The following is a 14,025-nucleotide window of genomic DNA, read 5'->3' as shown; positions in this document are numbered from 1 at the left end:
ATGTGCAGTTATGGGACATGAAGGAAGTCCTACAGTATGTCAGCGGCAATTTAATCGTTTTATTTTCTGTTTATTTATACTCAATAGACAAGTTGACAGTTTTCGAACAGTTTTGCTCCAGGCACAGTGAAGGGGATCCGTCCTCGTTCACATGGATGCACAAACAACGCACACATGGTGTATTTTATTTGGAACATTTAGACGCAAGTGTCTCGAATGTCATTGCTTTTATTAATCAATAATAATAAAGTTTTCATTAGTTTGGCACAATGAAATTGCAAATGCGTTAAATGCCATTGCAAACAACAGCAACACTATTCATAACTGACAGCACAGATGATGTTTGCAACACCGAAGTAGACATGCATGTGTTTTTGTTCCTATGAAATTCAAAATATATTATCTACAGATGTCGGTTCTTACTCGTTTCCAGATGGAATGGCATCCTGATCAAGGACACTAAAGGTGGTAACAATATAATTTGCTGTCATAATTTAATGATCTAATGATTTGCACCTACACTTCTAAAATTTCTCAACGTTTCCAGTTTCATCATCTCTGCTTAGCTCTCACATGGACTCAAATTCATCAATGCGTTGTTTGGTGTTACCCTGACGGATCTGCCGTAGGGTCTTGTATTTGTCCCGGCCCGCCTTCACGTTCTCAGCGTGGATCAGGTCATTGGGGGTCTTTTTGCTCTCGTCTACAGCTCCAGCCAGCTCCGTGCTCAGGAACTGAAAGAGAACACAAAAACACAGTGGATAAGATCCTCTTTCCTGAGACTCTTCAGGAGACTATTCAGAAGCCTTACCCCTCTCTTTACCTGACCCCAGTACTCACTCAATCCCCATCTCAAAACACTCTATTGTCCAAAGTTATTAAGTCCAGTCCTCTATACAACACCTTGTCTTGTTTTGGCTGTGAGGTTTTATTTCATTTGTATAGGCCTCAGCCTGGATAAGATTGTAACTTCTTGATAAAACCAATAGAATGATACAGTACTAGTAACAATGTTTTATTATGATGACTTATTTCAGATTATTTTTATTTGTCAGGACATCTAAAGACAGGGGGAATGAAGAGCAGCAAAAGGCCACAGGTTGGACTCAAACCCAGCCCACTGCAGTTAGGACTTGAGGCTTAGTATACGGGGCGCACGCTCAACCAGGTGAGCTACCACGACGCACTGAGAATCCACTCAGTTCTAGGTCCAACCTAAGGGAGGCGCTTTCAACCTTAAATCTACCAGGGTTTGGTATGTGTGAAAAAACCTGTAGTTCTAATTCACGTTAATTGCGTGCAGTGAGATTTTCAAATGGATTTTCATTACTCAGTGCCAGACCCTTAATCTTTCAGATTTGGGTTCTGGATTCCAGGCTACAGGAGAACTAGTGTAACTTCCGCTTTAGTTGCTGGGGGTGCAATGCTTTCAAAAAATGTCCCTGCTGTCTTCTCTTGTATTGCAAACTAGCTATGTTGCAATGAGCGAGAGGATGCTATGGATAAGGAATTTTTACAGTGTTAATGATGACTTGGATATTTAGCTGTAATCAGGCAGAGAGAAGTCGGGGGAGGCTGCAGTTGCAGGGGGGGGGGGGGGGGGGGGGATATGGCCAGCACCAAGGAGTAATTGGGTAATACTGGAAAGCTGAGATTCTGTTGAATTCAATGCCCCACTTGCATTCCTGTGTGATGATGTGGTAATCCCTATAGTAGCCCTTTTAATTGTAGTGAGACACATTTTTTAAAACTTGAGCTCAATACATAAAATGACTTGTGACTTCTCAGAGCCCCATGAAACTTTTCAACCCCAAACTGGACAGCTAGGGCATTAAGAGGATGTATGGCTTTCCTAAGGCTACATCCATACTAATTTTTGTTTAAAAACTTAACTTGTTGCTACATTTAAGCATCATGTCCGCACTACTCTGATTCCAAGCAGGGGCATCAGACAGAGGGGCCCAAAAAGGTGCTGGAATGGATAGCTGTGTCTGCAGGGAGGGGCCCATAGACGATGCCTTTCTACAGGGCCCAAAATTTTGTGCTACGCCCCTCATTCCGAGTACCTTATTTAGAAAAAAAAACGGGTTGTGTTATCGTGTAGACGGGCAGAAACAGAGACTTTTGGCAACAAAGATACAGTCAGACTTGTAGATGAGGTAGGCTTACCGTTCAGCAAAAGTTCCACCTTGTTGACGGCCCCAATAAATAACACACAGGTCTTACTTTTTTTGGCATTGTTGATCTTTCTCTTACGTATTTTCTGTCTTTTTGAACTTAAATGATTTTCCACAGCAGAGTAACCTGGTCATGTGACATGCAGATAACAGCCTTGTGTGGACGAGATTGTTTTTGTTTCAAACTGTATGAAACTGTAATAGTGTGGCTGAATGCGATCTTTGGCTACTAAGTATACGTTGCAGTTACAGCCCAGATTATTATGGGATGGATTGAAATGTAGATTTGTCAGCTAAACATTCTTTGGGTAAACTCTACTCCAGCACTTTGCAAAATAGGTTTTAAGATTACTAATGCTGTTTACACCAAATTGTTAACTACATATGCCATTTAAAAAATAACAACATTCAATTTGGCCTCTTTTTGGGCAGCAGGAGTGAGCATTAGTCATTCTCAATATTTGTTATGTTCTGGTTTCAAAATGATGAAGAGAGTTGGAAAACAGTTGGATGCAAAATAGTTGGATACAAAACAGACGGATACAAAACAGACGTAGGCTCTAGGGGGATTTGTCCATTGGCAATAATCATGTTTTTCTAAAACAATGTACCGACATGTATTGGAAGTGTGATGGTGTTAATTCCTAGCCATTTTATTGTAGTGAGAAAAATCGAGCTCACTATCTGAAATGAGCTGTTGTGAAACTCATGAAACTTTTCAACCACAAACTAGACAGCCAGAGCATTAGGAGGATGCATGGCTTTCCTAAGGCTACATCCACACTAATGCGTTTCTAAGTAATGTATATCTCTTGCTACATTTAAGCATCATGTCCACGCTGCTCTGAGTACCAAGCACTGCTGACACCGTTTGAGTTTAAAAACTCCCGGGTGTGGAATGGCAGAAACAAAGATGCACATCCGTCAGACTTATAGGTGAGGTAGGTTTACCTTTCAGCAAAAGTTCCACCTTGTTGTCGGTCCCAACAAATAACACCCTGGTCTTTTTTTTTACTGCCATTGTTGTTCTGTCTCCAAATTGTTTTCTGCATTTTCAGTTTAAATGATTTTCAACCACAGAGTAACCTGGTCATGTGACATACGCTGTCATGTGTTAACATGGATGGAGATCCTTTCTGGAACAGAGCCTAAGACTTGTGTTGATGAGATCACGAAAAATGAAAACGTTCTAGTGTGGATGAATGCAATCTTAAAGTGCTCATATTATGCTTTCTGGTTTTTGCGCATTATAGGTTTACAAAGTGAAAAAGCCCAAAGTCCCCCCCCAAAGGGACTTACCAGCTCCAACAGTAAACAATGTTCTGCTCCAAACCGCTCTGCTGTTGTCCAGTTATACTTCCATAATAAACATCCGTCACTTTGTAACATGTTATAATGCTCGCCTAGCTGCTAGCATGACACACCCTCATACTCTGCTTCTGACTGGCTAGTAGTCCTTACCTAGGTACTGTCAGGGCCCTCATACTCTGCTTCTGACTGGCTAGTAGTCCTTACCTAGGTACTGTCAGGACCCTTATACTCTGCTCCTGACTGGCTAGTAGTCCTTACCTAGGTACTGTCAGGGCCCTCATACTCTGCTCCTGACTGGCTAGTAGTCCTTACCTAGGTACTGTCAGGGCCCTCATGCTCTGCTTCTGACTGGCTAGTAGTCCTTACCTAGGTACTGTCAGGACAAGCCCTCATACTCTGCTTCTGACTGGCTAGTAGTCCTTACCTAGCTACTGAGCATGTGCGAATCACAATAAAGATGAAACAGAAGTAAGATGTCTCACTCTGTAGCTAAAACAGAGAGCTCAACACACAGGGTGAAAAGAGGAGCTGCAGGACAAAAGACAAAGTATAAAAACAAAAATATGGTGTCTTTTGAAAATTAAACCATGTAAATCTATTCTGATATAACCTCTAAATACAATTAGGAACTTGAAAATGAGCATAATAGGAGCACTTTTTTTAAACTACTAAGTATGCTTTGTTTTGCAGTTCAGACTGTTTAACAAAAGTTTCAAGATTAATAATGCTGTTTAAACCCAAACTACCTATGTTTTGCAATTTGAAAACAGCAACATACATTTTTACTTGTTATTGCCGCGGGATTGACAAAAATATTTGTTGTGTTCTGGTTTAAGAATGATGAAGAGAGTTGGAAAACAACTGGATGAAAAACAAGATGCAGGCTCTAGGAGGATTTCCTATTAACAATTAACATGTTTTTCTAAAATTATGTACAGGTTTTTAGGCATTCTCTCATCTTAGGGATCAAAAAATTGTTCATATCGCTGCCAGAAATAGTAAAAGCTCCCCAAGCCCCAAATGTGAATAACATCTGGTTTGGCCACTAATATATTACTGCATAGTCAAAAGCTCTCTCTGACTGTGACAACAGGCAAGGCAAAAACAACCACTTTATATAATCTCACAACAAAAATTTGATTTTCAAATCACAAACTACAAAGAAAGACACACTTGGAAGATGCAGCCACCATGGCATGGAGTGTAATAAGCTAAGACACATGTCGGCCCATACCTCTAGTAAAGCTTGTTAATAAATGAAACGTGTAAAAGTGTTGATTGAGAGCCAGAGATTGTCTGGAAACAAACAGTCAGCAGCTCTAAAGTCAGCAAACTGACATGCTTTCATTATTTACCAGAGTTCTATTTTAATTAAGCCACTTAGCATGTTAATATTTTCTAATTAGGACAAAAGACAAAGTATAACTAAGGATGATAGGAATTTCATAATTCTTCTGGTATTTACTCATAAATCAAAGAATTCAAATTTTGACGTTATGAGGCGAGATTAAAAAAAAGTCAGAGGATCAATATTTGTCAAGATGTTTTACTCAAATGTCGAACCTCATGGTGGCACTAGAGGAAAAGCCAGGGTATCACCAAAGTCGGCATGCCTCTGGCCCCGCCTACATGTAATACACTGATGTGATTGGTGCAGCTGGCCTCTGGCCCCGCCTACATGTAATACACTGATGTGATTGGTGCAGCTGGCCTCTAGCCCCGCCTACATCAGATACACCGATGTGATGGGTGCACCTCGCCTCTGGCCCCGCCTGGCCCCGCCTACATCAGGTACACCGATGTGATTGGTGCAGCTGGCCTCTGGCCCGCCTACATCAGATACACTGATGTGATTGGTGCAGTTGGCCTCTGGCCCCGCCTACATCAGATACACCGATGTGATGGGTGCAGCTCGCCTCTGGCCCCGCCTACATCAGGTACATCGATGTGATTGGTGCAGCTGGCCTCTGGCCCCGCCTATATCAGGTACACCGATGTGATTGGTGCAGCTGGCCTCTGGCCCCGCCTATATGAGATACAGCGATGTGATTGGTGCAGCACGAAAGTCAAGGGGTTACCAAAGTCCGTGGAACTCATCCTATTGGGACCACAAAGGCCTGCACAAAATTTCATGGCAATCCATCCAATAGTCGTTGAGATATTCTAGTCTAACCGACAGACCAACATTGCCATAGAACCACACACTCTTAAAAGGTCCAGGACAGCCCAGGTACAGCTAATCTCTAGCTTCACATCACCTCTGACCTGAAGGTGAGAAAGAGAACAGAAGCTCGACGAAATAGGAAATTTGATTATGTTCACTGAACCTTACCTTGAGGTTTTTCTGCAACCTCTTGTTCTTATGGGCCTCTGTTACTCTTTCTTCCTCACTGCGGTCTCGGACCATGCCCGGAGTAGTCAGCTCAGCGCTCGCCTCGTCACTGCTCTCATCCGTCTCATCGTGCTCATGCATAGGGGGTTGGACAGAATCCTGGATGTGGACACCCATGAGTTTAGTCTTCAGCTCCTCTTTGGTTTGCTTCAAATCAGCTTCTACCACCATCGCCTGTCAACACACACAACTTGCAGTAAAGCGCTGTGGTTGGATATTAAAGTGCAAGTAGCCTATACTCGATTGGTTCCAAAATGTGATATTCCTTAGGGAATGTTATCTGTAGGCTACTATGACAGTGAAATATATGAAAGTGCTTTTTGGGAGTAGAAGAAAACTGGAATGTCTTTGGTGACATGTGGCTCTTTTGCCTCTACTTTTTAGTACTAGTTAAAGGGGCATTTGACCCCAAATCCACTGAAATTGTATTTTTCTTTCTCCCTAAGCATGAACAGATATATAATGGAGACTAATTAAACACCAAAACTACAATGACAAATGTTTTTTTTTTTTTTTTTGTTATAACCTGCCCATCTCCTGTTGAATCCCACGTTGTTTTAGTTCACCGCTCACTAATGAGGCCAACATTTCACTTCTGACTAAAGTGATTACACAGCATTGCGTGCAAGAGTCTCCCATGGTCAGGGCCTGAAATTAACACCCGACCACCCGCCAAATGCGGATGAATTTTGTAATTTGGCGGGCAACACTGTCAACACTGGCAGCTAGATTACACACATACACATAAATACATGTTTTAGCCAATTATTGCTTTACAGGGCTGAGGGTTGCTAACTGTGACAATGCAGTGACACGTATAAACTCATACTATCACAATTTTTAAGTCTACTGATTACCTGTCTGTGGTTGACGCACTGCATCTACTTTGCCTTGGCCTAACACTTCGAGGTGTCAGACATCCGTCTTTGCTCACGTTTGAGTCATCCTTTATCTTTCTCAAGGCTCTGTCATTAATTCTCACCCTTTTCTGCCATCTATTCGCCTCCTCGTCCTTTTTCTTCTTGGCATCTTCCAGCTGGGAGATCTTAGAGGTAAGCTCTGCCAGCTCAGTGGCCTATACACACACACACACCAATGGGAAGAGAGTTAAGCATACTCTTCATCTGAAGTCGTTGTGCAGTCGGTCGCACATTTGTGTGTTTGAGAAAATATGTGTGTGCGTGTGTCTGTGCATATGTTATACGCAGCATCACGGCTCAGTTTGATTGTCTTTCTATTTAATCAGCTAAAATGTGTATAATTTATTATGTACTTTTAAGCTGAATTTGTGAATCACTTTACAACATCAATAATTTAGCAGCCTTTTTTCTAGCTGAGAGGTGGCCTTGATCAATATATGTAAATACACCATAATGAGTCCTTGATCATGGGAATAAAGGAAATTGGTGTCATGGCTGAATGAGGACTACAGCAACCACCGTCTAATTTAATCGATTCAGCTGGAGTTTGAATTAAACCCAGCATGAAGGTGTATTTTGTGTTTTTGAGTACCAGGCTTTCTTGGCTCCTGCTCTGGGTTTCAGACTGGTACAGCAGGGCTGCTTTAGCTTCCAGTGCAGCTCTGCGGTCCTTGTCCAGGCGCTCAGCCTCCTCCTGAGCAATCATCCTCTCCTTCTCTAACTCAAGAGCTCTTTGTGTCTGCTCCTCCAGCTCTGAAACACCCATGCACATGTGCGCAAAAATCTTTACATACATATACTCAGACAGGCCTGTATAGTGTAAGCTTTGTAGAAATCCTAAAATTACAAATATTTCAATGTACTAAGCAATTCTTTTGATGTTTTTAAACACAAAAAATACATCTCCAGTTGTATTCAGAAAGTTTTCAGACCATCTTGAGCTCTCTTTGTCTGCTCTTCAATCTGTCTCAATCTCTCCATCAGCTCCATGGTCTCACGAGCAATCTTCTCTGTTTCCTTCTCGGCATTTTCTCGCTTTTTTTTCTCACTCTCGAGCAGAGCCCTGACAGGAGAATTGTTCATATATACACATCTGAAAAAAATCTCCTGACAGTTCTTTCTTAAAGCAGAGAGAACACACTGTAAAACTATTATAAAAGCCTTCATTATGTCCTCCTTCCTACCTCTCCATCTGCCTCTTGTTCTTCTCCTCCTTGGCCTGGGCCTTCATCTGCTGCACCTCAATGGTGTCAGGTTTACGTCTACGCATGTACAGGTCATGATTCCCCATACACAATGCCAGGATCCGTTTGTTAATGCGAAGACGAGGGACGTAGAAAACAAAGTCCTTTAATACAAAAATGGGCAATCAGGGATATATGGCACATCAGAAGCATCTCAGATCAGTTTTACTGTTTGCATGGGTTTATATCCTAGAGGGATAGTCTCGTTTAGGATAATGTCGTACATTTTTCAAACCTCTTTCTTCATCCTCAGATTTGAGGATGCTTTCCTCAAATGTGTGCATACAGGCAAATTGTAGTGTGAGGCTAAATTCACACAATTCACACTACTTAATGTAATTTATGCATTTGCCAAATTGGTCATTTCATCAGTAACAAGGATATACGACTCCTGATTTTAGCCACAGTGAATAAATCTCAATAAACATATCTCTAAGTAGTAGTAATACTAATACATTTGTGTAATGTAAATGTAGCACCTTTTACAGAACTAAGTCACAAAGTGCTTCACAAGAGCAAATATTAGGACCAAAATGCAGTATAAACGTACTCGCTTAGTACATTTTTAGGCAAGGAAGTTGTTAAAATATCTATAGGGCTTGAGGAAGGTTTCATACTGCCCAGATCAGTAAAGTCTTGCAGGGAAATTTCTGTTCAAAAGTGATGGCTAAGTTGAATAAACAGAAAAGGGAGTAGCAGAGGGGATGATGCCCTAATCTTATTCACAAAGACAGAGATATAGTCACTGAAATCCCTATTTGAAAAGACAGGCACATCAGGAGGTGCAGGAGTGACGGTGTTGTTGAGGGTGTCAAACAGAATTATCGGGGTGCATTTACTGGAGGAAATGAGGTTAGCAAAGTAAGATGCCCTAGCCTCCCGAACCATATTGTTAAACTCAATTTAAGAGGTCTTTGTGACAGAGGCAGTGAACGTGGATGGAGGAAAGGGAGGGAAGTCTCATTTTACTTGGAGCCCCTTTATCCAAAATGGAGGAGCAACATATGTTCAAGGAGGGGACCAGACATTTAATGAGAAGACAACACTGCACCTGGGTCAAATGTTGCAGAAACATTCTCAGCTGAGAATTAAAATGAGAGTAACATACACATTTACTGTGCAGTCAATCTAGCATGCACGGTCAGTAACATGCAGCCCCTATGGCAGACAAAATCCATATTTAAATCAAGCGTACAATAAGGTCCATAAGGTATGACCCCTATTGTTTGTGGCACCAGTTGAATGAATTGAAAATCCTCACTGACTTTAAGAAAATCAGCAGCAAAACAGCAAGAAACGTCATCAACGTGAATATTAAAATCACCGATCATAACAACTCTGTCCATTCTAATGATAGAGGATCAGTTGTGGAATGTAACTTAGGACATTTACTTAAGTACTGTACTTAAGTACACATTTAAGGTACTTGTCTTTTCTTTTCATGCCACTTTCTACTTCTACTCTGATACATTTCAGAGAGAAATATTCTACTTTTACTCCACTAAATTTATCTGACAGCTTTTGTTACTTTACAAAATAAGATTTTTGCACACAAAATACGTGTCGTTTATAAAATCTGATGTTTTATTTTAAATGAAACTAACCAAAATAAAACAGCCTACAAGTCCAGCTGAGAAGGTTAGATCATTAAAACTGTTTCTAAAATGAGAGGAATTTTTTTGCATTGAGTACTTTTACTTTTTGAACTTTAAGTACATTTTCCTGATCATACGTACATAATTCTACTTATGTAACATTATCAATGCAGTACTTTTACTTGTGACAGAGTATCTTTACAGTGTAGGATTCTAAAGGATCTGAATTCTTCTTCCACCACTGAGGATGCAAGACACTTCATTAAAAGACATTAAATCATTTTTAGAAGCAGGGGCGTTGAAGAAGGTAATAAAACCTGGATCATCTGCAGTACAAACGAGAGGAACGCCCTGATGCTCACTTTTTGGAAAACACAAACAAAGACTCGGAAAACAGGTCCTGAACACCACAGCAAGTCCAGGCCTGAGGTTCTCGGAGTGAACTTATTAAACCCTGAGGACTGGAGAAGGAGCAGCTCTTTAATCGCATCCACAAAATTCCATGACTAATCTTATCATACCTGCACAGAAAGATAACTCACTAATAATAATGTGTTTTGCATACCGGAGCTTTCTTGTCGATTGGTTTGATGACAAACTTCTTGTCATTGAAGGAAATATTTCTGATCTCACTCCAGGGGAAGCCAATCTTTGGGGTCATCCTGTAAAATATGGACATGTTGTTTTACCACTGTAGTTAACAGGGGTAGAACGATGTTCTTTACACACAGTTAAAACATAGTTATGAAAACAAAAGTTTGCATCCAAGCTAGCAGCTCTGTGAGGCTCTCTTACCCTTACCCTTTAACCCTGCTTTGAGCTAAATGCTAACTTTAGTGACAGTGACAATGCATATGCTGATTATAGGTCCCATATTATGTTTATCATGCTTCATATGTATGTTTGACTTTCTACTAGAACACGTTTAATTGCTTTAAAGTAAAAAAAAGAAAAAGAAAAGTTGATTGGCCAGGGTTTCCGGCTCTTCTACATTGCCCCTCTCTGAATCTCTGCATCATCATTGCAGCCGGAGAATGACTGGAACAGCACTGTAGCTGAACTTTCTACCTAAATAATGCATAGTTGTGACATCACAATTGTACAGACGGCTTGTTTAAAAGCACAGGTTATGAATACGGCTATTTGCATTTTTCTGTGGATTGAATGTTTGATTCTTTTACAGTATTTATATAGCACCTCAACATGCTTTATAATCAAAAATGACATGGAAATCTTACCTTTTACAATATGGGACATTTAAGGGTTCACCAAAGTCATAACAATTCATGCGATGGGATGAACCAAATGAATGTCTGTACAAAATTCAACAATTGTCAATGGTGGCTCTAGAGGAAAAGTAAGGGGGTCGTCAAAGTCATTAGGATCCAATGAGATCCTAACATGGATATCTGTATCACATTTTGTGACAATCCATCTAATAATTGTCAAGACATTTCACAAAAGAACAATAATGTCAAACACGTTATGATGCCAAATGAAAGGTCAGGCACTATCAACTAGTCTATATCGTTGACGTTCCAACAGAGATTCCGCCAGATTTCACTCATTTAGTCCGGACATCTGTTGCCTTGGGCTTCCTTGTGTTGGCATTTTAAACTCCCATCGATTTATGAGAATCCAGACAGCTAGCTAGACTATCTGTCCAATCTGAGTTTTCTGTTGAGGCTATGTAGCAGAGGCGCCGTTGCGCCGTACTACGCTTAGCCCCGCCCAAGACGATTGTGATTGGTTTAAAGAAATGCCAATAAACCAGAGCACATGAGGGATCACCAACATCAGTAGTATTCTTCTACTGGGGACCATGAATGTCAAGCAAGATTAGCATACAACAGTAGGCCTACATGGATTTGAAACAAAAAACCATTTCCATTCATAAACTGCGACCTACTTGTCCTTCTTGTCGTAGATGTTCAGCCCCAGCGCGTCCACTCCCAACCACAGCTCGGATCCTTTCTTGTTCTTGATGTTAAAGTAGTTGACCCCGTACATCTCCAGATCCTGGGCTATCTTGAGGTACTCCACCATGGCGTCTTCCCTGATGTGTGGAGTAATTATATGAGCAACAGAGAACTTGTTTCCATTACGACTTTAAGAAGACTAAGACACCTGCAGTACCTCAGCAATCCCTTGTGCTCTTGATGCCACACCTGGATTCTATTCTCCCACTGATTCTTATTCAGCTTGTGCTGCTCCAAAACCCTGGTGTTATCAGTAAAGAGGACACACCAGTTAAAATTCAGAAACTGGAATTCCATTGAACTTTGGTTAACACTCATTACCATAGAACTCAGTACCTCTGTGGCAGCAGCTTCTCTCTCGTGAGGTACCCCGGTACGTGATAGTCTTTCCTGTAGTCTCCTTGTTTGACCTGAACGGCATACGATGCCAAGAGCACCGCAGTCTCGGGTGGACAGTATATGTCATCATTTAGGATGCATTCTTTTACCTAAAACATAGAAAGGAAACAAAATGCTCTGCTTTGAGACATTAATGGCCCCTAATGTTTTATGACGCTGTTTGTGTAAAGGTGTCATACACAACGGCTTGTGTACAACAGCATTATTAACATTGTGACATCCACTTTCTTCAGACTGTTAAAGCGCATTTAACTGATTCCTATTCTTGTTTCAATAAGAAGGTTACTCTCTGTTTATATCAAGAGTAAATTCATAGATTTGGATCCCTCTTATTGCATACAATACAAAATGGTGCCATCATCATAAAATCCATAAGAGGGATTAAGTCAAATTTACAGCAGTAATCCTTTTAAAAACAATGTCCATGTGCATGTACTCATCTCCAACCTGTAGGAAGAAGAGGCGCTGGGTTGTCTCCTGGATCAGTTCCTCCGCGACATCCTCAGGGTAAAACTTGGCCCTGAACTTAATCAACAAAGGGTTGTCCCTCTCACATCTTGAGCTGTCACCTGGGACCGGCAACCACAACAGAGGGGGAATGAAGAAATACGTACTCATTAGTGTCACTGGGGTGACAAAACCACAGTCATGATCACGTGTTCAGTTAAATCCAGCTGCCAGCGGGGGTAGGTTATGCCATCAGGGGATGTAAAGTTGAACACAAACATTCCCCTCACCCTCTTGTTCAGCTTGAGCCAGGTGGAGAAGCCTTTGCTGTCCTGATACTGGAGGCCAAAGAACCAGGTTCCCTCAGCCGATCGTCTTCACTATCTGAACACACCAATAATTAAACAATCACACACTCATCCGTCAGAGCACCTGTTTGTAATTGTACTGCACAGTGTACCTGGTCAAAAAGCTGTTTGCCAGTAGTGCTGGGCAGGATGGCAAACTCCAGCTCAGCATCCATGGTTGTAACTCGGACATTTTATCTGCCAGAGAAAAGATTCACACTGAGCCACAGGAGGAAAAATTAATTCCTGCTGCTCATGCATCCGTGTCACTGGAGAAGCACCAAGGAGCATGCAGAGCAACAGCATCTGGGTACAAAAAAAAAAAAAAAAAAGCTCTGCCCATTTTGTGATAAGTTTGTCTGTTCTTTGAAATAATGCTACATTCTGGGTTCTTAAACAGCAAAATGACCAAAAAGAGTGTTTCTTACATTTTCTGTTCAACCAGGAGCATCCAATCGCAAGAGGTTGGTGGGGGCTACAATCAAAAATGAAGCCCACAGTATATTTTAGACTTAACTGAGAACATGGGGTCATGCCATGATGAATAAGTATTACCGACTGGGTCTAAACAATTACACCTATTTAGCAATAATCTTGATATTTCTAACATATGCACATAATTGCAGTTGTTGGGATGGACAGATTTGCATAATGGAACAAAATAAGTATAGAAAAGAAACGGATGGCTCTATTCCTCATAAACTTTGCTGAGATTACAAAGGAAGGCAGGCTTCATTAGTGCCTTTAATAATACTGATTATAATACTAGTAGTAGTAATATAAATATTACTAATGTACTACAGTTGTAAGTCTACATGTCTTTGGGGACTGACTGCTTCAATGAACATTTATGAAAACAGGAGGAGAGAGCTTCACTTTGCGACTGTTTGTTACACCATGTTTATCCAGATAATGTGACAACTCACAATAAATCCAAGAACACAAATGCAACAAATAAGAAACATCTGGGACCTGGACATGATATCATCAACGTTTTGTTTTTGCTCAAAGATTATTCTAAAGATTAACAACTACCAACTAATGCCTTTCTGTAGCCTTTCAATACAGAGCAGGTCCACACATTTCGGTCAAACTACATTGGCAATTCAACGACATATTAACAAAAAAAAAGCACTACTCACAGTTGACATTTGTTGTTTTTTAATCAGGTAAGGCGAAAAACTTCTCAGAGACGTGCTTGTAGCCTTTTCTCT

At 40.9% G+C, this 14,025-nt stretch overlaps 1 protein-coding gene across 1 annotated transcript; it reads right to left on the bottom strand.

Moving 5' to 3' along the window:
- Positions 1-173: 173 nt before the first annotated feature.
- LOC116676055 (moesin-like) lies at positions 174-13,963 on the bottom strand. Its single transcript, XM_032507445.1, is given in 16 exon segments — positions 174-734; positions 5,821-6,054; positions 6,863-6,955; positions 7,393-7,553; positions 7,733-7,863; positions 7,985-8,148; positions 10,205-10,301; positions 11,549-11,695; positions 11,776-11,859; positions 11,955-12,106; positions 12,465-12,565; positions 12,568-12,586; positions 12,755-12,830; positions 12,832-12,848; positions 12,925-13,009; positions 13,954-13,963. Coding segments are annotated over 15 exon segments (1,704 nt in total). The 5' UTR covers positions 12,988-13,009; positions 13,954-13,963; the 3' UTR covers positions 174-569.
- Between the last annotated feature and the right edge of the window lie 62 nt (positions 13,964-14,025).

Source organism: Etheostoma spectabile, unplaced genomic scaffold (genome assembly GCF_008692095.1).
Source record: "Etheostoma spectabile isolate EspeVRDwgs_2016 unplaced genomic scaffold, UIUC_Espe_1.0 scaffold00002635, whole genome shotgun sequence".
In the NCBI taxonomy this organism is placed as follows: Eukaryota; Metazoa; Chordata; class Actinopteri; order Perciformes; family Percidae; genus Etheostoma; species Etheostoma spectabile.
Note: the sequence above shows the minus strand (reverse complement) of the source record. Positions and strands in the feature narration are given on the sequence as shown.